The sequence below is a fragment of the Corvus moneduloides genome, chromosome 6, assembly GCF_009650955.1.
Source record: "Corvus moneduloides isolate bCorMon1 chromosome 6, bCorMon1.pri, whole genome shotgun sequence".
Lineage (NCBI taxonomy): Eukaryota > Metazoa > Chordata > Aves > Passeriformes > Corvidae > Corvus > Corvus moneduloides.
In genome coordinates, this window is record NC_045481.1 from 49,349,585 (window position 1) to 49,376,355 (window position 26,771).

The 26,771-nt window shown below is 41.7% G+C and overlaps 1 protein-coding gene across 6 annotated transcripts in view; it reads right to left on the reverse strand.

The window, feature by feature from the left end:
- KCNC1 (potassium voltage-gated channel subfamily C member 1) overlaps positions 1 to 26,771 on the reverse strand; it is a 125,264-nt gene that overhangs the window by 16,863 nt on the left and 81,630 nt on the right. The window contains exons 2-4 of one of the 6 annotated variants that reach the window (XM_032113604.1): positions 21,429 to 22,362; positions 4,664 to 4,852; positions 513 to 1,866 (exon numbers count right to left, since the gene is read on the reverse strand). In XM_032113604.1, the coding sequence (XP_031969495.1) occupies positions 1,802 to 1,866; positions 4,664 to 4,852; positions 21,429 to 22,362 (1,188 nt within the window). In that variant the 3' untranslated portion in view covers positions 513 to 1,801. Of the gene's footprint in view, positions 1 to 512; positions 2,948 to 4,663; positions 4,853 to 21,428; positions 22,363 to 26,771 lie in introns of those variants that run through there. The other 5 variants (XM_032113603.1, XM_032113605.1, XM_032113601.1 and 2 more) reach the window with 5 other exon arrangements.

A 26,771-nucleotide genomic window follows, 5' to 3' on the forward strand; every position in this document is an offset into this window, starting at 1 on the left:
TTGCTTTTCTTTTGGAGTAGAGTTTTGTGACGACAAGGTCCAGCTGTAGTTGTGGTTTTTGTTTATAATTTAGCACTTACCAGAACCATGAGTGTATCTTCTGGGTTTTTTTGGGTTTAATCTCTATTTCCTCCAGACTGTAGGGATACTGTTCCTTTACATTTCCATTTCCATCAGCAGTTGCAGATGCTGCAGATTGCCAGCTCTTTTGAAGTTCCTCACATGAGGATAAAGGTGTATATCCTTCCTTTATAGAAGTACTTTACCAAAAATGCTCAGGCAACTAGAGTGCTGTTGGCACATAGTCCATAGCTGTCATTTGTAGCATCTAAAATGAAACTTAATCTCATTGTGTTTCTCAGTTCTTACTGGTGCATGTTTTGTGTGGCAAATCAAGTGCGACTCGAACACCTGGATTTCTTTCAGTTTCGTATCGGGTGGACTGGTGTGGTTCAGTGAAGAACAAGTGAAGGACGGGGCCCAAAGAAGTAAGAAAAACTGAATTCATTTAATCAGCTAAAAAGACAAACATTTATTATTGTTGGGGAGGGAAAAGGAAGATACCTAGATCATTATAGGGGTTTTCAATCTTCCCTTGTAAAATTACTAATGGTGTGAATTCTTTAGACATTGGTTGTATCAAGTGTTTGCAGGCTTCATTTATTATCTACTAACCAATATTAGCATTGTAGAACCAAAGCAATACCAAGCTTTTCTCCTACATTTCTGTTGAGAACACTGTATTTATTCAAGATTTTAGAAGCAAGTCTCTGGAAACCCCTGATTGCTTCAGAAAAGGATTCCCCTTTACACTATACAGCAGGCACTGAAACCATGATACAAAATTTATTTTCATGCTAGAATTGTTTTGCATAACATTGTGCATGCATTTTACTCAGTACTAAATTGCATACAATGCTGTTGTCTTGTTTCTTAAACTTTGAGACCATTTATACTTGAGTATTTTCCTGATTTTGTACTATAAGTCCCAGTTTTAAAATAACACCTCTTTTGTTTAAAATTCATACTGATTACTTAATATGAACAATTTATGAAGGGTCTTTACGTTGGATCTATACATCAATAAAATACAACATAACCAGAGCTGGAAAATTAACCAGCTGTTACTGTCAGGTCCGAAGGAAGGTCCCATGTGTCACAAGCATGCCAACAAAAACAGACAGGAAAAAGTTTTTCTTATTTTTATACACTTCTAGTTGGATTAAAAGTTCTTGATTTCCACGTCGGTGTGATGAACTGTGAAGGCGTGGTCAATATGACCGATGACTGCCTGATTGCACTTTTTAAAACCATTACTCTGTATCTTGTATACAAAAAGAAGCGATCCATAGCAAAGAAATGTACAGTTTTATAATGTTTTACATTTTGGCTACAACAATGTATGTAAAAGTAAAGAGCTTTGAAAGAAAATATATAACTTTGCTTTTTTTTTTTCTTTTTTCTCCTTAATCATACATTTGCAGTGTTTCTTGTGTGTGTGTTGTTTTGTTGGTTTTTTGGTTTTCTTTTTTTTTTTTTCATTTTCATTTTTGTCTTCATGCAAGTCATGCTATGGAACAAAAAAATAGATTAAAAAAAAAAAAAAAGATCTTCTACAGTTTTGTTACATTTTGGCCGTAGAAAAAGCCTGCATCTCTAGTACAACTCCAGAACCACGAAGAATCATCCATAAAACCTGCATGGAGCGAGTTAACTTTGTCCAAATGAGAAGGTCTTCTATGCCTGCACAGTTCCACAGAGATGTTTATTAGCCATCAATGTTCATCTCCATCTTGCCTTGTCAGGTCACTCTGACTGCCTCTGTTGGCATATATTTAGCAATGACTGGACTTTCTTTGCAAAGATCTGCATGTAAAGAATACAATCAGTACTTGAGCTTCTTTCCTGCGCTTTTCACATCAAGCTCGGCATCTTAGTGTTAAAGGAAGGAGGAAAAGGTGAGATAGCTACATGCAGAGGCAGCCATATTCTTCTTCAACAGGATTTTTTTTCCCATGCAGTCAGCCAGACTGAGACCTCTCTACAGTGTGTCTGAGTATTGCTTTCAGCTTAATGTAGGTGCCCATGCAAAGTTTCATCCTACTGTGCTTGTTTGCTCAAACTCCTGCAGGGTTCCTATGGCTCAAAAATATCCTGAGAAAAGCAAAATCTTCCATCGTTGGCATGTTTCAGCATCGACTAAACGCCTAACCCATTCCATACAGAGCCAGTAGATCCACCATTAGCCACAATAAGCATATACTAGCAGGATGCACCAGGAAGGAAGCCATCTGGTGCATCTACCCTTCGTCCTATGTACTGATACCATGCAGCACGTATGGCCCACCAGTACTACGCCAATGCCTGCCTATTGTCATCTGAGTGCTGTTTAGGAGTGCTGTCACCTAAGCATCAGAAGTAACACCGTTTCCAGCGGGTGCTACTGTGAGACATTGCATCTTCAGACTTAGTCACCTGGACTATATGCAACATCGCATAGGCTAATTGAAAGTAAAGCTTTTTAGACCATTCTCTGCTACTGATCCATGCTACAAAATAGATGGGATGGGAGACCAAGAACGTCTCACTGGGCTAGGAGAGCTGTAGGGCGCAGACACTGAGGATAATCCTATCGCTTTTCCACTTATGCCAGCTATGCTGTTAAGGCTCCGTGACATTTCGTAACCTTCATTTAAAAGAAAAATGCAAAGTACAGCATTGGATCAATGACAGAATGGACTAAGAATGAGGTCAACATTGTAGCCAGTTCAATAGCATCTGCATGCATGGACATGCCGAGAGTAGTATCGCTTGCAACATGACTCAGAAGGCCGTTGAAATACAGAAAAAGTTTAAAATATATACATTTAAAAAAAAAAAAAAATCATCGTTTCTCAAGATGGTCAGGCTATGTAATTGATCCTACAGGCAGCAACATGGTTGTACCCTAAAAAAAAAAAGAGTCAGTGGGAGGGATTTTCTATGTCTCCGTCATACACTCACACATACCTCTCCCTTCCACTTCATGCATTGTGACCTCAGGCAAAATTAAGGTTTGTGGTGTCTTTGTGGGGCAGGAGGGGGAAAAGGCAGCAAAATCCATAGAATTTAATGTGTTGCTATAGAGATACTACTCCTTTGTTCTCAGCATAAAAAAAAAAAAAAAAGAACAAGAAAGAAAACAAAATTGCATGCATTCAGTTTCCCTCCCTCCCCCCCCCCCTCTTTTTCAGGCATGCATGTAAACAGCTCAGCAAGTGTACAGAGAGTTGCACAAACTATGGATGAAATTCTGTTGGAACAACAATTAAGATGCTCTCAACGTGTTTCAAACAGGCCAACAATATGCTGACGTATATTACTCTTTAGCCAACCAGCCTCTGTTTCATTCAGGAACGAGAGGCGGTTGCAGTGCATCGTGAAAACCATACATTCCCCATCCCAAAGGATGTGCCATTTGGAGTGTTCCCCTGATCCACTGGAACCACCTGAACTCGCCCAGGCTGAATGAACACGGCCAATGCTTATCCAATACAGAATCAAGTAAAACGCTTTGCTACAAAGGTAAATTTTAGAGGATATACTTTCATATGAAAGTCTTGTGGTCCTACTATATCTTTCTTGATGATAAGCTTTAGACTTATAAATACATACACTATCTATAACTGGCATTTACTATAACTATTGCCCATCATACAATGGCACATGGGAATTCTATTCTCCATACTCAGTGTATGGTTACGTCATACAATCTTTGCAGCTTTAAAATATTGACTCTATCTTATACTATATACAGTACACCAGTGGTAAACACTGATTTGAAGAGAGTGAGTTGTTTTCCAATTTTCCCATTCCTTATCAACTTTGATGCATATAGATGTAACTCTAATTTTGGGTTTATGTGGTTTCCTCACATTAAATTATTTAAACAGTCTGTTTTAAGAAGGGAAGGCTTTTTAAATGTGATTTTACTTCTGTTGCTAAATAGATTATTCTGACCATTAGCAAACAAAAATGCAGTAACTTCTGAGAGAAGTCAGAAGTCTGAGAAACTAACTAATAATTATTTATTTATGAAAGGATTTTAGATGGATTGTTTTCTAATTTTAAGACACCTGTGCCAACAGATGTTCATGCTTTTCTTTCTCTGTTGAACTAACCAGCTATGAATATCCAAATATTTTGTTTTAGTGCTCTGTTAAGGTCACTGAATAGTCATTTCATATTTCTTGAAGATGTTTTGCTTTTGTGTTTTATCTATTCTGTCTGCCACCTCCAAGTCTGTGCTCCTCAGAGTCTGGTAAGCTCTGTGAGCTTTCCAAGTGGCAAACCTTCATTACTATGATACATTAATTGGTCTCTCCTTACAGGATGGGCTAATTTAAGGACATAGTAGAGCATTCCCTACTAAAGCTTCCTGCACCGGCTGGGGTGGAAGACTCGACTGCCTAGCATAGCTGCATGGGGTAGTTACAGCTCCTCAGGCTTTTCTTTCTGAAAGAAATAGGTTAGAAACTCCAAATGCAGACATCAGGTGGTGGTTTCCAGCCCAAACGTGCATCTCTACAGCAAGCGCACTATCGCGTGCTACAGCTAAGCTGACTTTCTCTCAGTTATTTAAACCAGTTGCTAACTACGTGGTTACAGGGCCCCAGCTACATACCCTTTCTTATTCCTCCATCAGGCGGGCAGGGATATTCCCCGGTTGATAAGAGGAAGCAAGGTCCATATCTCTCCCGAGTGCCAGAGCGGGTAAAGGGCAGGCCCTCATCAGGCGTAATAGCCTGGTCTATGTGGGGACAGTCTTCGTTTGCCAGCGCCGCCTTGGCCACCTCACCATTCAGTTTCGAATCTTCAAACATATAAGCAGAAGGCTATTGAAACACTATGCACTGTTTATTAGAGTTCCAGCTGCAAATTAAGGGTTCACAGCTAAAGACTTCTATAGCGACACTCTAAAAGGTAGCACATCTGTCCTAGACACTGCGTTCATGTGCACTGCACCAAAATAAAATCAAGTCTGTTAAGTGGGAGGAGAAACAAAAGGTGATCCCGTTAGGTGTGACAGCAGCCACCTGTACGTCCGCACTGAGGGGCCTTTCAGAAAGGGGTGTGCAGTGGTTCCTAGTCCTGCGAGCAGAAGACTGCGGTTAGAAATCACAGTATGTTTTCGCATGACATCGGATGGTGCATGGATGACCTGTTTGTCATGGAGCCTACTGTCACTCAGAGCTCTGGAGAGGCAGTGGACTGAGAGTTGTGTTCTAGCATTTGAGTATATTCTGTTTGTGCTGGTTTACACCTGTGTGCGATATTACTGAGGGGGAAATTCCTGCTCTTCCCCTCCCCAAAATTTACCCAGATGGTTTTATAGCATTTCTGGTATCAGTCATGCAGAATGGCTGTACGCGTTTTAGACACACAGAGTACGTTACGTATGGAAATACGACAGCAGAACGTGGATTTAAAGAAAACCCAATCCATTTTCTGATGTTCTCCTCTGAAACACATACAGTATTTGCAATGCCAGCACAGGACACTACATACACAAAACACTACAGCAGGCCATGAACTTGGGAACTAGATAGAGTAAAATTTACTCTTGGCTGTAAATAATGAAAATAGGTTGTCAGATTTACTCATTTTGCTCCACACATTCCCATGAGGATAGACTGAGAATCATGTTTTCTCTGTGTGACTGGTTTTACATTTATAAAACAAATTGAAGTGCTATTTAGTGTAGGATTTGTTTTAGGGTTTTAAAGTGCAAATTAGTGTATTGAGAATATACTCGAAATATGGCACAGCTCGATATGAGTATTTTGGTTGCAGGGAAGGAAAAACAGTCAAAATGTGCTTTCTGAAGCTCCACAAATGCCGAGATATGTTAACTGAGTGGTACTGGCAGCATCCTACACCTCGGTTGCACAATGCTTATTACCTAGACACTGTAAGGCAATGGGTGATCCTGCAAGTCTTTAAGGAAAGAAACTCAATGGATAGACTTAATTGCGGTGCCTCTTCTACATTCATGTACTAGCTTGTTCTAAATGCTCTAATATTGTTATTTATTTTGCAATTATTTTGAAGCCAACTAATAAAACAAGCCCCAAAGAAAAAAAAAATACAGTTAGGTAGGGTTTGGAGGTATGATTTTGATTCTCTGATGGACAACAGATGAGTAGAAGGCAAAAGTGTTTTCAAGTTATATTTGTTACTTTGCGCACACACACACACACACAGATGTATATGACACACACTATGCATCTATCATGCACCAGTAATTGCATTCTAGGCCTTTATTTTTCTTCTATTTAGATGTCACTGGTTTGTCACAACATAAACAGTCTTTGCTGCACATCTCACCTCTGCCTTCATTTTTCTCTGTGCAGAATCAGCCAATTATTTCCCCTGAGAGGTAGTAATGTTTTGTTTTGTTCCGTGAGCAATGAAATAATTAGGTGTCTCTCAACACATTTAAACACGTCGCAAAAGCTATAGGGGCATTTCAATACTTGTGGACACTAATTTCAATAGGATTCTAAAGTTTTAAGGTTCCACTGAGTTGCAATTCCTCTCTGTTCATAATAATCACTGCTATTTAATACACTCTGCACAAAAACCTGGCACGGCTGCCATAGAAACCGTGACACTGCAGGTACTGAGCCGTGTATTTAAAAATCACTTAACTGTGTTTGGGGAGAGCTGCAGTCCTCCTGGGGATGAGCAAAGAACTGGGCTGCTTCATAAGCCCCTACTGCTACAAGCTGATGGCTCTAATCCTGAAATGAGGGAGGCAGCTGAGTCAGCAGATCTCTGCATTGAAATCTCTGAGACACCCACTGCTGCTCCTGAGCCCAGGTTTGCAAATGAAATTGCTGGTGATGAAGGGTGAACTGGTCCATTTCAGGAGCTCTGAGCAGAGTGGTTGTGGGTCAGGCTGCTCACTGGTAACAGCCACTGATTCTTTTGGAAGCAGCCTGCAGGCTCTGTTGTGCTTGAATGGCAACAAAATTGACCTTCTTCGAATTAATTTCTTAAATTGCATTATAAATCTTGAGCTGGAACTTGCTCTTACAGCCCCTTCAGGGTCCCTTAGCACTGATGATTTTTCCTCCAAGTTTGTTAAAAATCCACAACCTTGTTATTTTATTTTCATTCAAGAGGAAGAGAACAGAGTAGCTGGAGATGTGGGCAAATTACTGAACTGTCCCTTGAACATTAGAGTCATGGGCCATGCCTTAGGGATCATATTCTGGATAGCAATGCTAATCCACAGTGACAATTTGGGTGAATATTTAGGAAGCAGAGAAATTGCCAGCACAGAAGACTGCACCTATTGCTGATGTATATAAGTAAGCACTAAGTTGAATAGTTGTGTTCCAAACCACTGGCTACAGCACCTAATTGTCTGGAGGTATGTGATTAGTCTGTTATGGGAATAAAGAAAACATCACTGATGCCATCAGACCACAGTTAGAAGTTCCCATTGTTTTAACTAGCAGATTCACATGCTGAACAATTTTAGGAATAAGGTCTAAAGATGGAATGAAACTACATTATTTTACATTGATTTCTCAAGTTGCCATTTGCATGTTTGTTTTTTCCAAGATTGACCTTGTGTTTGAGAGAACTCCAGATAAAGAAAAACTATGCAAGCATTGCTGTCTGGGGACTCTGAGTCTAGTTATACTAATGACAACTATTTCTAGGTGCTTAACACTTCTAAGGGTTGATTCTGACCTGCCAAATTCACATGAGTCTTTCCATCCCTGCTAGCAGAATCTGAATTAGGCTTGTACAGCATTTTTTGTTTTTTAGGTTCTGTTCCATGAAGAGAAGTCAATATTATCATCTCTGCTTTACAGATGGGTAAAACTACCATGCAGTGAGGTAACTTGCCTGCTGCTATGTAAGAGGTTATTTACAACAAAGTCTTCAGACTCTCAGCTTGGCACCTTATCTCCCTAATTGTCCTATCTGTGAATACCTAGCTAACTGCACCAGCTCAAAACATTCTCCTGCAGAGATTTGGCTAAGAGGCTAAAGAAAGTATTCAGCATATTTCCCAGGTGAGTAGTTTGTTTCACAACTACCTCATTTGTGTGATTTCCACTTGTTTTTTTTTTTCCCCCCCTATCTCATCCCTCTTCATTTGCAGAAAAGTATATTAAAATTCCTTGTGTGTTTCCAAGCAAATGCTGGATTTCAAAATGGGGGGAAGAGATTCTGAAAAATATCCCAGCTTAGGAGAACTGCTGGATTTTGCATTAGTGTACTCTGCTTATTGTGGAGAAGCACAGTAGATCTGCCCATGTACCTGCTGCTCTGTGGCTCTCTCTTTTGCCACAGCAAATGGTTGCAAATTGTCATAGTGGCTTTACCAGTGCTACTGGTTTTGATTATAAGCAAGATTCTGACACTGACTCTCCAGCTATTTGAACTGTATCTTATGTTCAAAGTATCAGTGGACATAATTGTATGATACATTTATTGACCTCAGTCTGTGCTTGGAAATGTGGCACTTGCACTGAAATGGTTCCTGCATGGGGAAAGTCATGCCAGTTCTCTTCCCCGGGGCAAATACTGCCATTCTCCAAACAAGAAACAAGTTCCTGGTCTACCCTTCTCACTGTACATATTGTCAGAAGTCATGTGTGGGTGAGGGATGGTGGCAATTCCCACTGCTTCCTCTCACGATTGTAGCTGTGCCCCCCAACTCCCACCTCTTTCTCTCCCATGTGTCTACAGACCTGTGCAGTGGTCACTTATTCCAAAGACTGGATGAGTTGAAAGGTACTCTCAGAGGGGATCGTTTCCAGTGTTTACAGGATCACTTTGACTGAAATAGGAGTGAAAGAACCCCCACAATTTGTAGCATGGTATCCAAGCATAGTTACCCATGAGTCAATATCTGAATACATGGACTGTGACAGATTCTTCCACACTGTGCTGAAGAATATGGGGGTTTCTCAGCTCTAGATCAGAAACACAGCAATTAAGAGACATAGTGCTGGTTTTTTTGGTCACATTAGGTCACTGACAATCTCCTCCAGAAGAACAGAGACTGTCTTCCTCCTACCCTTGTTTAAAGATCGAAAGAGACAAGGACACAGCTTGAGTACCTACAGCTTTCATAAGTGGCCATTGGGTGACTTCAGAGCTTTGCAGCCTGTTACAAGGGAAGGGTTTGACAGGCAGGAAGCAGGCAGGAGCAGCTGAAAACAGGGCCAAATGTAGTAAAGTAAGTTGTTCGAAAGATGACGATCTTGCTGCTGGGGAAATCTTGTCTGAGTAAAGTTACATTTCACTCCCCCAACCCATGTACACCTAAAAATTAACCTACCACTTCTCTAGATCTCAACTGTGCTCTTATAGTCCTGATCCCAAACCTGGGACTGCCATTATTACTGTTGGTGGATAGTCCCACTCCTGATCAATTGAGTGTCCTTTGGTTCTTTCTCAGAACATGAGGGTCATTTTCATTTTAAACGTGCCCCTAACCCTAACACGCACAGTAGCTGCCTGAAGTGTTTAATGAAGAAGGATCTCCATGAGGTTCCCTAACAGCAGAGGCCTTTAATCCAGCTGGCTCACTGAAGAAGGTATTGGTATGTGTTCCATAAGTTAATTACTCTTCTGTATTTCAGTGCTGTCACACTCTCCTGGTGATGTAAAAGGGTTGTTACTGTGGCAAACATTAGCTGTGTCATACTCTGCTGGCAACGGGAAACTCTTCTTGGGATGATGGGTTTCCCTGGCTCTTGGGCTCGTGACAGAAAGCTACAAGAACAGGGGTGGCACGGCTGAGGTGAGGGTGGAGAATTGCTGTGCTCTAGCTTTTCTTAGCTACAAGCCTATTATCTGGAAGTGGGAAGTAGAGCAGCCGTGAGGCTGCTGGAGGACAGATTTTCCCAGCTGTCTTTATCTTAAAAAAAAAAAAGCGCAAAGATTTTACATTCCTTTTTGCATCCTGGTTTTGCAGCATCACTTTTGCCTGACACTTCTTGTGCTAGGCAAATGATTATGATGAAGTTGAGAGTAGGAATTCAAGTATTCAAAGATATTTACTTTGATTTGTGGAGGAGTTAAGAGCTGCTTGTTGTCTGAAAATATCCATTGACTTTATATCCCTAGATTTCACTTCCCTAGTCAGCCAGCTAGGGAAGATACCTCACTGGACCTGTTGCTTGTGAACAGAGAAGGACTTGTGGGTGATGTGATGGTTGGAGGCTGTCTTGGGCACAGGGATCATGAAACGATAAGGGTTTTGATTCTCAGAGAGTAAGGAAGGCGGATCAGCAGAACTGCTTCCACGAACTTTTGGAGGCAGACATTAGGAGCCTGGTTGACAGAGTGCCTTGGGAAGCAATCTAGAAGGGCAAGGAAGTCAGGAAGGCTGGACATCCTTCAACAAGGAAATCCTAAAGGCACAGGGACAGGCTGTCCCTTTGTGCTGAAGAACGAGCCAGTGAAAGACGACCAGCCTGGCTTAACAGGGAGCTTTGTCTGGAGCTCAGAGAGGGAAAAAAGGTGAGTTTATGACCTTTGGAAGAAGGGGCAGGCAGCTCAGGAGGACTATGGGAATGTCATGCAGGGAGAAAATTTGAAGGGCCGAAGGCCAACTAGAACTCAATCTGGCTACTGCCATAAAAGACAATAGAAAATTCTTTCTATAAATACATTGGCAACAGAAGGAGGGCTAAGGAGAATCTCCATCCTTTATTGGATGTGGGGGAAAACATGGTGGTAGAGGATGAGGAAAAGGCTGAGCTGAGTAATGCCTTCTCTGCCACAGTCTTTACTAGTAATGCCAGTTTTTCTCTGGCCCCTGAGCTGAAAGACAGGGATGGGAAGCAGAATGAAGCCCCCATAATCTAAGGGAAAATGGTCAGTGACCATTTAGACACACACAAGTCTATGGGGCTGGGTGAGATCTGCCCAAGGGTACTGAGGGAGCTCATGGAAATGCTCACTGAGGCACTTTCCATCATTTATCAGCAGTCCCGGCGCACTGGGGAGGTTGGCAAATGTGATGCCGAGTAACAAGAGTGGCCAGAAGGAGGATCTGGGGAACTACAGGCCTGTCAGCCTGACTTCGGCACCTGGGAAGGTCACGGAACAGATTGTCCTGAGTGCCATCATACGGCACGTGCAGGACAACCAGGGGATCAGGCCCAGCCAGCATGTGTCTAGGAAACATAGATCCTGCTTGGCCAACCTGATCTTCTATAACAAGGTGACCCACTTAGTGGATGAGGGAAAGGTTTTCCACAGCATTCTCCTGGAGAAATTGTATGCTCATAGCTTGGAAAAGTGCACTGTTCACTGGGTAAAGAAGTGGCTGGATGGCTGAGGCCAGAGACTGGGGGCGAGTGGATTCCATCCAGCTGGCAGCCGGTACCAGTGGTGTCCCGCAGGGCTCAGGGCTGGGCCCAGTCCTGTTCCAAATCTTTATCAATGATCTGGATGAGGGGATGGAGAGCACCCTCAGTCAGTTTGCAGGTGACACCAGCCTGGGTGGGAGTGTTGATCTGCTGGAGGGCAGGAAGGCTCTGCAGAGGGATCTGGACAGGCTGGATCCACGGGCTGAGGCCGATGGTGTGAGGTTCAACAGGGCCAAGTGACTGGTTCTGTCCTTGGGTCACAACCACCCCAGGCAGTGCTACGGGCTGGGGCAGAGGGGCTGGGAAGCTGCCCAGGGCAAAAGGAGCTGGGGGTGCTGGTGACAGCAGCTGAACATGAGCCAGCAGTGCCCAGGTGGCCAAGAGGGCCAAGGGCATCCTGGCCTGGATCAGCAATCATGTGGCCAGCAGCACCAGGGCAGGGATTGTCCCCCTGTACTCGGCACTGGTGAGGCCACACCTCGAGTGCTGTGTCCAGTTCTGGACCCCTCACAACAAGAAAGACCTTGAGGGGCTGGAGCGAGTCCAGAGAAGGGAAATGAAGCTGGGGAAGGGCCTGGAGCACAAGTCCTGTGAGGAGCAGCTGAGGGAGCTGGGGGGGTTTGGCCTGGAGAAAAGGAGGCTCAGGGGAGACCTTTATACTCTCTACAGCTGCCTGAAAGGAGGCTGCAGCCAGGTGGGGGTTGGTCTCTCATGTGACAAGCAACAGGACAGATGGAAATAGCCTCAAGTTGTACCAGGGGGGGTTTAGATTCGATATTAAGAAACTTTTCTTCACCAAAAGGGTTGTCCAGCATTGGAACAGGCTGTCCAGGGAAGTGGTTGAGTAACCATTCCCAGGGGTATTTAAAAGTTGTGTAGATGTGGCACTTTGGGACATGGTTTAGTGGTGGGCTTGCAGTGTTGGGTTAGAGGTTGGACTTGATGATCTTAAAGATCTTTTCCAGCCTGAAGGATTGTATTATTCAATGATTTCTCTCTGAGATGTTGCATGGAAAGGAAATACTTACAGTTAAATTCTCAACTCTCTTGAGTTCCTTTAAGCCAAATTCCACTCCTGTTAGCAAGTTGTTTGTTTTAGTTGCCTGGATAGTGTTTACTCTGCATTAATATTCATTGTCCACTCATCAATTGCATCAGTATAAATCACTCTGTTCTTTTATGCTGGTCTTCATGGAAACTCTGCTGTGCTTCTTCACATATTAAGAGAGGGTCAGAGCATAACAGCAAATCAGGTAGTAAAGGAACTTCGCACTGAGACAAATATGCTTTTCTTGAGTTGGTACATGGCTATAGTGATTTCTGAGTTCCTGACAATTAAGAATAATCAATAAAGTTCATGCTGTCCCTCTAGAAAATGATCAGAATGTCTATCAGCTACTTTTTACCATTCTTTAAAAATAGTTTATGGGAGTAATTGGGGAAGATTGTAAAGCGAAATGCTGTGCTCGGGACATCGTTCAGCAAAGTAACAATTATGCTTCTGTGCCAGACCATCTTTGGCTACAGAAATCAATTTTATAGGTTATAGAGCCTCACACAGGATTAAGAAACTTGAATCCCATGGGTAGGGACTCATTTTTGTTGTCGTTTAATCAGGTCCTTAGAGTGAAAGGGATATAACTATATTAAATTAGAAAAAGAATTATGGAGAAGACATATTAAACCACAGACAAAGGATGACAAAATGATGAAATGATGACTTGGAGAGTATGGAAGGAAGTATAGCATAGAGAAGAACAGCATAGAAAATACGGGTTTAGGCCTTTGAAAATGAGCAATGATATGTTGACATAGGCACCACTGGTTTTCAAATGAGAGTGACAAGAATCCTAGATTGGTAGGTTTGGGAGTGTTTTCTTCTGGAGAGTAATGAAAATTAATTTTTCCCATGCAGACTATCTGAAAAAAAAGAAAGTAATTTGACTAAATAGCTCTATTTTCATACCAAGTACTTACTCTTTGCATTAATACCTTGCATCAGGTTTTGTGTCACAACCTCAGTGAAGTTACCTATAGTCTGTGACATTCCTGGTTCTTTTGCAATAAAGAACTGTATTGTAATCTCCTCGGCTGCCCAACATGGAGCTCAGGTTGATGGGAATTGGAGAAAAACTTCACAGAATAAAATGTGACAGTCTGTAACATACACAAGTCGCAAGCAACGTACAGCAATAACAAGTAAATGTTAACAAACAGAGTGAAAGAGAGAAAGAGAAAAAAAGAGAGAAATGTGAAGAACATGTAAAAGAATTAAGATTCCTATATCACAACTTCATTTTAGTTACCCCAATATGCTAAGGCCATTAAAATCAATATCTTTATCTAGGTATCTTTATTAGTTTCCTGATTTTTATATTACTGCATATTTTGAAAGTTGTTATGAAGCTCTTCTGAGTAGATCATACTGAAGGACTTCACACTGGCACGAGAGCAGAATTTAGTATGCTACATGAATTATGCAGAATCCTTCCAACCCAACCTACCTCTTCAACATTTACTCACCACCATGTCGACCTGGGTCCCTCCAGGAAGCCGTGTCCCCCAGGAAAGGCACTCCAGTGACGGTGGTGACCGTCTCTCCCAGTACTAACTGGGCCAACATAGTAACATCACTCCCAGAGAATATCACCCTTGAGAGGTACTACTTCTTGAAGTGAGGTGACAGTATGTTGGCTGCCTACCTACTGGTACTGCCAGAGAAGTACAGGAGCTCTAGGAAAGTCAATCCAGTGCATCTTGCTATTTACAGGCATTATTGGATATGTGCTTAATGCAGTGCTGAGAACTGTTGCTCCTGGAAATCCTGCATTGCAAAGAGCTCTGGAAGATCCTTCCTAGTTTCATCCTGATCCTTCTGGGGGTTTACTTATACCTATCCTGAACATCTGAGAGTCTCACTAACACCAGAGGGGTTGTTGACAGGTCAGGTAGAGGTTGCAGAAAAATGCAGTCAGGTGAGTCATGTTACAATCTTATATTACTGCTCTGACTGAGGAATACAGTATGATGATCTATACAGTATGGAAGGTGTCTGAGACATGGAATGTGGATGAATGAATACGAAGAACAATGACAGCAGGAATGGTAGAGTGCTTGTTATTTTGGCTTTGTGCTTATAAACAGACAAGCAAGTAAACAAAAGGCTTGGAGAAAATATCCAGCAAGTATAGTCCAAGAGGGATACAAGCAAGTGGACTGGGCACAGAACTGGAACCTCATACCCTACACCTTTTTGCCCCTGGACTTTCGTAGTAACAGGTAAGTGATCTAGTGTTTAATTGTACTGCAGCAGAGATGCACTTGTTGCACAGAGGTGCCTTTTCTTGTATCTGTCCTGCAAACACCAACCATACTCCATCCAGCAGAAGGAAGAGATCCCAAGACTATCTCTCTCATATTCCAGGAATGCCTTCTGCACTGGATGGCATGGGAGCTGCAGTGGCAGGCATGTGCTTGAGAAAGAGGATTTACCATATTTGCATCTGCTTTGTGCTGGAGGATTGGCAGAGGCTGGCCTTATTTGGCTGGAGTGCTTGTATCTGTGTTTTCCCATGACTAAAAGTGCCTTGTGCTCATTAGGTTATTAAGGCATGAAAAGTCCTAAAATTTATTGTTTAGTTCTGCAATTGTTTTTTAGCTTAGTGCAGTCCTCTCCCTAAACACACTCAGCCTTGGCTCTGGCCCACAGGGTTTGTGTGGGGAGATTTTCTAATTTTAGAAATTTTTTTCATGTCTCACCTAGTGCCAGAGAAAAGTAGGAAACATAAAGCACTGTGATTGAATACATAGCTCCTCCTCTTTGTTTTCAAATTACTTGGCATAGAGGATGTTATTTTTTTTGCTCACATTCTAGAGTCAACAAACACCATAGTACAAGTAACACCCACCAGTTTTATCTCTACAGGAAGTGACAGATGAATAATTGTACAACAAGGTATTACATTATATTAGCTATAAATTCTGTTTTACATGTGACCCCCCAGCTGTGAGATTGCAGGAATGCCACATGGGGCAGGGGGCAAGGAATAGATCCAAAGTGCTTCCACAGAACTGTAGGCACTGAACTGAGAATATTGAGTTGGAGCTGCAGTCACCTGCAATCTCTTATGGAGAAGGGCACCCTCAGAGGACAGCTCAGCTCATAAATGAGTGGATTACTGTCTGAGGCTGCCTGATTCTTCTTCCAATGTAAGGGGGACATCAGGCAAATGAAACTTAAGTTAGATGAGAAGAAACGAGTGTTATTCCTTTTGTTTTGAGCTGTCAGCAATTTCTCCATTGTCAGTGATATCAAGATGTGATCATTACCTCATTTACTATTTCCGAGTGAGGAGTTTTTAAAGGCTAGGAAGGCTAAGTATGGTGAGGAAAGAAAAAACACCTCCCTATTACCTTTTCCACTGCCGTTTTAGTATTTTTTATGTCCAACACATTAAAACACCCGAGCTTTTTGAGCTGAAACAGACCTAAACCCTTAGCAGTTGCTTTGCCATCTACAGTCCATCTTACAGAGAGGGGCAAAGGTTTTATGACAATAAAATTAGATGAGATTTTTTTTTATAATGTTCAGAGACATTTGATCAGAGGATTTGCTTCCCTGTGGCTTGAAGGACCACCACAGTGACTACATACCTATGGCTTTAACAATGCTTTGCTCTCCATAAAAGCCACTGAGGTTCACAAGCTACAGTGAAAAGTTAGGCAGCATAAATGAGCCTCTGACAAGAGCTGCCGAGAGTTCCCAGCTCCCACTGAGCACTGGCACTAGAATTACAGTGCTCAGCACACTTCTGACGTTAGAGCCAGTGTGTTGCACAAGGAATACAGGTTATTTAGGTTATGATGACAGAAGGGATGAAAAATGAAGCCCTGAGAAAAGAGCAGCTCCTTCAGAAAGTATGAGTGATAAAGCTGGAATGGGTAATTCCACACGATTTCTTTAAAAGGAGATCAGCTCTCTCTTGGGAAATTGCATTGAAATAATGGGTTCCTAACATCACAGTTTGTTCCAGTGCATCTGACCATGGAGTACACTGGAGTCACTGCAACTTTGTAGCTCTTGTCAGTGATAGACTTGGATTACTTTAACTATTCAGACATCAGGATAGTCTAGGACTGGGTTATTGAAAATTGGCTTTGGGGCAGAGAAATAGAAGAACCACAGAATGTTTTTCTGAAGCTGAAGTCTGTGTTAGTAATGACAGACATTTTCCCTCTCCTCTTAGGTGCCTCAATTCTAGTAATTTTTTTCTGTACTTTACAGATATGGAATTAATAGAGAATTTTGCCATCAGTACACTGTGAAAGAGCCTGCACAATACATTTGTATGCAGATAGGATATCCTTGGAGTATAGCTTAAGTGAAGCTGCATGCAGAGGAGATCAGAGAAGTGAGAAATTCTTAAATTGGCCATGTTAAAGTGAATATAAACACTGTGTGTGCTGGTATTGTAAATATATATGTGAAAAGAATACAAGGGTGGGGTAGATCTCTGAACAAACCCCAAATAACCCATCTCCTTGGCTTATGTATTATGAATACATTCTTTAGACCATTGCTGTGTGGCACCAGACAGTACTGTAGGCATCAAATGAAGTTATAAATTCCATTCAAGTTCTAGATTTCTTTTACAGTGCAGGGAAGTTACATTCACTGCTTCATCCAGTGACAACTCTGAGATGTTACTATGCAGTCAACCTGTCCTCCAGGTAAGCACACAGCTCATGGAAGAGAGGGACTGAGGAGCTGAGCAATGTTTTCAAAACAAAACTGAGAGCTTTTAATATTTGTTTTTCCTGTTTTGAAGTTTTCTTACAAACTTGCACCTTAAAATATTTCACTATGTACTGAATTAAATTACTTACACTTGTAGGACAGTGTGAGGTTTGGGACAAAAATCAAGTTTAAGTGGTTGAAACAGTCTTTTTCTGTGTTTTTTGGTTTTGTTTGTTGGGGTTTTTTTGTTTGGTTTTTTTAAACTTCTGTTACGACACTAACAGTTTAGAATACTCAAGACGAGATAAAAGACACTGCAGCACAGCAGACTGTGGTTGACCGATTCTTATTTAGTTATATTCAACTAGTGGCTTTGCCACAGATTTTCAAGTAATTTTGCTCAATTAAATTAAACCCTGTGTCAACTGAAAATATTGGGGATTACTTCCATTTTCTCTTTACTGTCCACTTATCCTGTTGGGTATTTGATTGCAGTATAGTGGTTGTCCTGTATAAAATGATGCCAAAATGAAGCCCTGATCTTGAACAGGGCCTGTAAAGAACACTGCAACAAAACGTTAATCCTTTGACATGGAGATGCTAGAACTTGGTGGGTGTATGTTAAGTGAGGGGACATGTGGTCCTCTATAGTGTGACACATCCCCAGGTCAAGGAGTTTTGGTCAAATTGGTCAGGTGAAATCTGCTGCTTTGTATCACGCCCAGTTCCACCAGGCACTTAGAGCAGTATCTTGAGAATTTATAGGCAGCAGAAACTGCCTTGAAGACAATGCTTTGCATAGAGGAAATCCCTCCTTTCTTAATGCTGCTGGTGAATGTCTGCCAGCAGCAGTAGCTCTGCCATCCTCTACTCTGAAATGCTTTTCCTCCCTTCTGCTGCTTTCCCAGCCACCCACTGGTGGGATCAGATGGGATGGAAAACAGGAAGGGCTGCTGCAGGAAGGGGAGGTATGGTAGAATGAAATTCTGACATCTTTATATTGAATTAAAATCAAGTGCTCTTAATTAAAGATACCCTCCTGCCAGGTGTAGATTAGCCCAGGACTGAGCTGCTGAGAGTGTTTGGGACAAAAAAAAAATTTAATTCCAACCTGCCAGACTCTAAATTCAAGGCATCTTTACTTTGTCTGCAAATGACCACAGCATTGCTGGCAGCAGCTGTGCAGCCTGTGGGCAGAGGTCTGCTGTGTGAGTGCTTGTGCCAGGAAAGTGCTCCTTATCCTGGGAGGAGGCACTGGGCAGAGCTGTGCTGAGCTCTCTGTAGAGCCCCCTTGGCCCTGAGGGCATGGACCAGGAACAGATGTGAAGTGCTGACTCGGTGCATGGGAGAGGGAGTCATGTGTGGAACTACTTCATGCTCAGCCCTGTTTGGTGATGTGTTTAAATCATTCCACCACAAATAATACATGGAATTAATAACTTCATGTGATGTCTTTTACACCTGAGCAGCGAAGCAGGCTTTTTTTTTTTTAATAACACCTGGATACAAATCACATGATCTTATGTGACCTAGACACTGTCACACTGAAGCTTTACAGTTAAAAATTAAAAGAAATATGCTGGACAACTAGGACACTATTTTAGAAAAGTTAGGCACCCAGTCTGTGTTCCTAGTGCAATATGAACTACTTGTTTACAGTTAGGCGGTGTTAACCAATCTGAAGATTTTACAGTACAGGAAACATTCACTGCTTGCAAACCCCTCTTTTCATATAATGTGCAGGTGATAGTTTCAAAAACAAGTCAGTGCCTGTGAATGCTTTATATTACAGAAATGAAAATTAACATCCAAGGCAATGCAGATCTTGTCTTAACAGTTTGGTTCTGATCTTAGTATCTTTGCTTTTCTCCTGCACTCATATAGATCGTTCCCTAATTGGAAGCTAAAAGATGCAGGCAATATTTTTTGCTGCTAGTGGTGCATAATAATTATCAGAAACAGAACTCCAGCTACAGTGTAGCAATTTTGTTAGCTGAAGTGTAAGTGTGCTTTGTTACTTCTTAAAATATATATGCTTGTATATGTATATAAAAATAGTCTCTCTTAATTATTGCAGAAGTAGATAAGTTGCTGCTACTATCAATACTTCATGGATATTGCAGTAACAGCTGATTTTCGAGCACTGATGGTGGTGAAACAGTTCCACATTGAACCAAAATGACACGTATTCTCAGGATACCAGTGCGGAATTGTACTGAACTCGTAGAGTTCCTGGTCCTCTAGTTCCCAGAGAGGACCAGGGTAGGTAATGGAAGGAACTCTATAAAGCCAGGGATTTCTGAGCTGATTTCACTCTGTAGCTGACTGTTAAAGTACCCCAGAGTCTGGCATCTCTTGCACCCTGTCATGGGGCAGTTGGCACATTGCTCATGGTAGGAGACACACAATATTGCTGTGCCCTCTTTCCCTCTTGATCTGTGATGCCACAAAGGCATCTACTTATGAGGAAGTTTGCTGCTTGAACATGAGCTATGATAAGCATTTGCAACCTGAGGGGAATGGATGATAAAATCATCGCTTGTGTGTGCCAAGGATACAATTGGTACAGTCTATCAGTCACGTGAATTGTGATTGGCCTGTTGCAATGGAAATAGCCTTTAACAAAAACAAAATGAAAGCTATTTACCTTCTGAATGGATTTTACATACTTGCACAGAAGGGAAAAGAAATAAGAAAGGAAGAGAAAAGAGAATAGGAAAGAAGAGAAAGATTCCCACCAGCTCTTCCCCTCCAAAATTAGCATTGGCATTGGTGAAGTCACACACAAAGGAAAGTTTCACTTTCTTTGTGCTTCTCACAATGACATCAACATGCATGGCTATGAGATGACGAGAAAATATCTCACTCACAATGAGTAACAAATCAGAATTTTCTTCAAAGCAAAAAAATGATAACACAAGACCATCATAGGTATATGCTAGCTCTTCCAAAACACCTCTTTTGAACTCTATGTCGGTTGAGAACACTTGGCTGGCGATCTGTCGTTTCTAATACAACACAGGGGGATATTTGGAAAAGGCTGAAGAATGTCTACTATGCAACTTGGCTGGAACATCTGCCAAAAATGAAGTTGGCATTGTTTTCAACAGGGTTATCTACTTTCAAATTACTCCATAGAATAAATAGTGATATTCCATGGGTAGAGGTAGATTATGGGGTTTAAAAAATCAAATTTGAGCCCCGTAATTTTGTGTGCTATAGGAGTCTCATAGAACTGAGATATTCCCATAATTAACCACTAGCCATGGGATATTATAATATATTCCATGGTGACTAGTATTCTTTATATTTCCCTCTCCCCTCCCAGTAGAATTAGTATGGTTGATTTTGCTCTAGTTTCACCTATTGCTAACATGAATCAGTACAATTAAAAATAAGAAAGAGGCAATCACTGTTTAGGCCAAACCAGCCAGTAATGACCAGTCAGACCTTTTCCAGTTGGCCATTGCTGCTAGAAGGTTGAAAGAGCTGTAACTCACCAACCCATACTTGCAAAAGGAGCATGTTTTAGAAAATGTGGTTCAAAACTCTTCATAGTTCTAAATGCTAAATTCTAGTGGAATATTATAGAATAGATTGATTTGCATGCCATGGAATAAACATCCTTACATCTAGTCTTGTCTCAGAGTGAGTCATTTTGCATTAGTGTCAAGAATTTGAGCTGTTGTTCTACTTTGCAGTTAATCATCAGAAAGAGACGGGATTGTCTCATGAATATGCATGACGGTATAGTTGTCCCTTCAACTTACTAGGCACCTAGTTTCTGTAATGAGATGTACAATATCTGCCATTTAAAACAGCTGAAAGGTCCCAAATGGGAACAAATGAGAAAGCATCTGGCTGTTTCGAATTCCAGCCCTATTTTGTCAGAAAGCTCTGTAATTGCTGAGTACTTGGCTCCTACTCTGCTCTATGAAGCATTCAGCTCTCAGGAGCCTCTGAGATGCATTACACAGTCCAGCAACACAGCTGTAGAACTCTCAAAATTCTTCCACTAGATGTAACAGCTTTCCAAAATATCTTGAGACTTGTATGCCCTTAACCAGGACCAAAGTTTGGGCTCCTAGAGCATGCTCTCATCCTTAGTTTTGCTGATCAGCCTCCACTGTACCATTTGTCCCTGCAACCTAGACTTCACACATATTATTCACTGTGTGATGGTGGGACTAGAATGGATAAATGTGCTACCCATTGCTCTAAGAAAGCAGTCTGGCTGAATCTTAAATCACTATGCGGGATGGAGGTTAACGGTCAGATGGACATTCCTCTAAGAGGTTTCCTACCTGCTCTGTTAATTTCTAAAATTTCTTCTTGGGCCAGTGGGCAAGTGTCGCTCTGAGTACTGTGGTGTGGAGAGTTTACGACAGATTTACAATAATTGGGGGATCCCAGCTGGGGTGGCCTCGGGATATGCTTCTTTTTTTTCTTTGGTAGCTTCTGCTTAGCCATAGCTAAGGAGTAATACATTCCGAAATTGTTCACAATGACAGGGACAGGCATGGCAATGGTCAGCACACCAGCGAGAGCGCAGAGGGCCCCCACCAGCATGCCTGACCAAGTCTGAGGATACATGTCTCCGTAGCCCAGGGTCGTCATGGTGACAACAGCCCACCAAAAGCCGATGGGGATATTTTTAAAGTGTGTGTGTTCACTGGCACTAGGGTCATTTGGTTTAGCACCTATTCTCTCGGCATAATAGATCATCGTGGCAAAGATTAAGACGCCCAATGCCAAAAATATGATGAGCAGCAAGAATTCGTTTGTGCTGGCACGGAGGGTGTGTCCCAAGACCCGCAACCCGACGAAGTGGCGGGTCAGCTTGAAAATTCGCAGGATTCGCACGAAACGGACTACGCGGAGGAAGCCCAGGACATCCTTAGCAGCTTTGGAAGACAGGCCACTGAGTCCAACCTCTAGATAGAAAGGCAGTATGGCCACAAAGTCAATGATGTTCAAAGAGTTTTTGATAAATTCCACCTTGTTTGGGCAGAAAGTGACTCTCATCAAGAACTCAAATGTAAACCAGACCACACAGACACCTTCGATGTAGGTGAGGAAGGCTTCAGTCTCTGCTTCCCTGTAGTGCCGCACCTGGGTGTCATTCCCAATGAATTCAGTTTCTGTCTTGTTCACAATGGGGTTAAATCTCTCGTGGGTCTCGAGGCAGAAGGTGGTAATGGAGACCAGAATGAAGAACAGGGAGGCAAATGCCACATACTGTGGAAAGAAAGATATGAGAGAAATGTTAAACAGTAGGTTAAGTACAAGGGATTTCATTCTGAAACATCAGGGAGACACAAGAGCCGTATTAAATGTAAAGATAATGCCAAGCCTTCTTCCTGTGGGCTTAAGATGCCAGGTCTCACCTGCAAAGACAGCCTAACATTCAGCCTGGGAGGGAAAGCAGTATATAAGTACATGCTAAAATCCATTCCTATATAGACAGCACCTTAGTGTGAGTGTAAATTTGAGCAAGCACTTAAATCTCAGGCCTTTCTGTGGGATTTAAGGTTGAGGACATATTGAAATTGTACCTTCCTGAACTTGCTCTTGCCTTAAAGAGAGAGCACACCTTCCAGGACAACTGCCAGGCAGTACTTTTCTCAGCATTGTGTTAGCAGTATCGTGGCTGCTCCCAGATTAGTGAGAGCTGTGATATTTCAGATCTCAGAAAGGTGCTAGTAAATGCTAGTGGCATTCTCAGGTGGGCTCTACAGCAAGGAGCAAAGTCCTTGGCATCATCAGACTTCCTTGCCAAACCACAGACACAGGCTGAGAAGAGTCACATATCAAACTGACCTCTCAAATGCCTCTGTTCTCAGTTCCCTTCTCCAGAACTTTCGGGAGTGGAGGATAGGAGGGTAAGGAAGAGCTTTCAGGTAAGCCTGTCATCTGATCCCAAAGGACACAGATCTATTGGCTTTCACCAGACACAGTTTTCTTGAAGAGATTCTCATTACAGTGTAAGAATTTTACCAGAATTAGATGAATCTTTAAAAAAAGGATGTTGGATTACAATTACAATCTGGCCTTGAATCTTTCCAGGCATGGGCCATCCACCACCTCTCTGGGAAATCTGTGCCTGTTTCACCAGCTTCATTGTAAAAAAAATCTCTTCTAGTATGAATCTTTCCTCGTTTAGCTTAAAGCCATTACCCTGGGTCCTGTCACAACAGGACCTACTAAAAAGTCAGTCTGCATCTTTCTTATAAGCTCCCTTTAAGTATTGACAGGGAGACCTTGTTGACAGCTATAAGGTCTCCCTGGAGCTGTCTCTTCTCCAAGCTGATCAGCTTTCTCAGCTTTTATCAGTCTTTCCTCAGCCTAAAGGTGATCTCTTGGTTGCATTCCATGATAATTGAGGGGTACAGTCAGTGCAGTCAGGCCAAAATTCACAAGTCTTATTACCACAATTGCTCTGCTTAATCCTCCTTTAATCAATTAAGTAATTTGCATATATCTAAGTCTCTTTGTGTGTTGGAGTAGTACGGTCATGGGGTCATGGTAATACCTCTTGCCATTCCACTCTCTACATCCTTTATCTTCTCGTTTGTCTTGTGTGTTACCTTGACAAGAGATATCATATAAGGTATTTCCCTGTCTTCATGAACATGAGCAACTCTGATAGCTAGAATATTATTCAAATACTCTTTTAGTTTCCTGTTACTCATAGTGTCCCTTTTTTCAACAGTGTAGCCAACACAGGGATTAAAAAGAATTAGTTTCTTCTAACTGTGTGTTGCCAGCCAATGAAGTGCAACAAACCGAACAAAACTGCTGCCAAAGGAATAGACCCATTAAAAATAACCTATGCTTCAAACTATCAAAACTCTCCTGCAATCAAGAAGTTCCTGCTGTCTGCTTTCCTGGGTAAACCTAGTGCAGAATTACACTTGACCATCCATATTAGCACACAAAGTCAAAAACATGGATGTGCCAGAGTTTGAGATGAACCATTTAAGTGAATACAAAGAAAATGGAAGAGAATAAAATCACAAAACCATTTAGGTTGGAAGGCCCCTCTGGAGGCTGCTTGGTACAACTTCAAAGCTGGACCAGGTTGGTCCTGCCTAGTCCAGGTCTGAGTATCTCACAGCCTCTCTGGGAAGCCTGTGCCAGTGTTTGGCCAGTAAGAGCAAATAGGCTTGGAAGAATACAGAAGGAAACAGGCTCTTCTGCTTTTCAAATCCAGCTTTGTTGCCAAAGAGATCAGAACCATTGCCACAGGTTTAAAAAATAAAACAATATTTTTCCCTAAACCCTTCATGTTCTCACAGCACTGTTATGTGAGGAGCTACTATACGTGCTGGTATGTGCTAAAATCAATGCCTAATATATCTGGGAGATAAAACAATACGCAGATTAGGGAAACTGAGAAGCAGGATTATGGGTATCTTTTTTACCAGATTCTCCAGTTAAACAGGGAAATTTCTCCATGCACCATTTCTCCACCTGTAAAATAGGTGGTGTTGGTCATGTGCTTTGTGATCCTATATAAATGTATGCAGGTTCTATATGCTTTTATCTAAATGTTACTGGCTTTAGTATATAAACAGTCTTCCTGAAAAATAAGTTGAGGACTCTTTTAAGTGGTCAAAGCCATTTTGTGTAAGATACCAATAAAACTCAGAGATTAAATGTCTGTATATGAGTACAATGAGAAACAAAAAGCATCTTGCACCAAGAAGCGAGGAAGATGTTCCTAGCAGCCTAAGCATGTCTGCTTTATTCCAGCCTGGGGCAGGTTGTTTGGAGTCACAGAGCTCTGAGAATTCAGGCTGCAGAAGGAAGTGCTGACACTTCCTTAAGACAGGTAGCACTCAGAGATAAGAAGGAGAGAGGGGACTAAAACGATTTTGCTTATTAGGGGGTCTGTGAAGATGGCCCCTTTCTTTATCCTGACTCCAAATGCAATCGTGCTCTTGGTGTATACGAATATATCTCCTGAGTGAGTTTTACCTGCTTAGGACAACCTTCAGGCTGACCTTGCACAGCAAGTATCTTGAAACTGATGTTTTGCTGTATTAAAGGGAACAAATAACCAATTCTGACCGGGCATTTAAGTTCTCTGCAGGCAGCAGGCCGGCAGCGTTATCGGTAGAGAGCATCACGCCCATGATGTCTCTCGCTGTTAGCCCGTGCGTGCGCACACCTTGGCTTCAGAGGGTAATTGAGAGCTTTTAGTCCCCACTTCAGCAGAGCAGGAAGCATCTCCTAAATGAGTGTGAAGAGTCTGCTTCCACCTATCTGTATTTAACAGCATCCTTTCCCAGGGATGGGCATGTTTTTGTACACTTTGTGGCTTTGAAAGAGTCTGCTTTCAAGATTGCATAAAACTATGTCTGAGTAATGGTATTGACAGGAAGAATCCCAGTATTTTTTCTCCAATTTAACTTTTCTCCAATTTAAGTGCAGAAATGCCTGAAAGGCAGGCCTGACAATTTGTTCACTGGCATCCCTCTCTGATAGATTTATCACCTGTAGCTTCTTGGAACACAGGAATTTAGCAGCTTACCACAAGTGTCAATGGCATAGATGTACGCTTGTGAGCCCCAGTTCATATTGCTCTCACCCCTTTTTTCTTCTGAGTATTTTTCTTTGTTAATTATCTGAGATTTAGCAAACTGTAAGCATAATCTAATAGCACAAAAAACAGCAAGTAGGCTTTTCTAGGGAGACCAGCATTCATTCTTGCCAAAGGTGTCAAAAAAAGTTCTCTCTGGCCCACCATCAGAGGCCAAAAGAGCTCACCCATTGTGCCTAACATGATAACTTGTCAAACCCAGAGACAGGCAATTCTGATAAAATCTGATGAAGACTATGGGACTCACAGGTGTTCTATGGTCTTTGAAAATAAGTCTGTCTCTTTTTATTTCACTAATAGTCTGAAAACTAATCAAACCAATGGATTGCTCTTGAATAATTTAGTGGTTCTTAGTCTTCTTTCTCCTTATATTTTACAGCAGTTTCTTCCTAGCACCTGAATGGGCTGAGGGAAAAGAGTGAGGATTTTAAGAAGTGATGTCACATGCTGTTGAGTTACATAATGGCATCTAAAATTTTCTATAATTAAAGAAAATACCGAGGTGAAGTGTTTGAAGTGATCAAAACTCTTTTATTTTCTTTGACATATGGATGATTTCTATTTCACTAGAAATGCTGCTGCTATCACTTTTTTTCTGGCTCTAATACCAACAAAGGAAAATCTCAGATTGTCCAAAACCGCAAAAACCATAAGTGAAGGCAGAGAGGAGATTTAAAGGGGGAGATTTGGATTAAAATGTAAGTTACATTAAAATGTTTTCATTCTGGCGAGAGAAGAAATTACACTCCTGCATAATTTCTGTTAATACTGGCTATATTTTAATAAGTTTATTTTGAAAGAGTCTAAAAGGTGTCATGCCCCAAAGTGGAGAATTTAATAATTTAATTTATATTGCCTCTGATTAAATCTATCTATCTATCTATTTATCTATTTATCTATTTATCTATTTATCTACCTATCTACCTATCTCTTCTCCCTGCCTTATGTCTAACTGAGCCATTTTTGCCAGTGCAGTGGGAATATGAAGTACCAATTAATTCATACCAGTAGTGTTTCACATCGACTTTGCATGGCTGTAAAA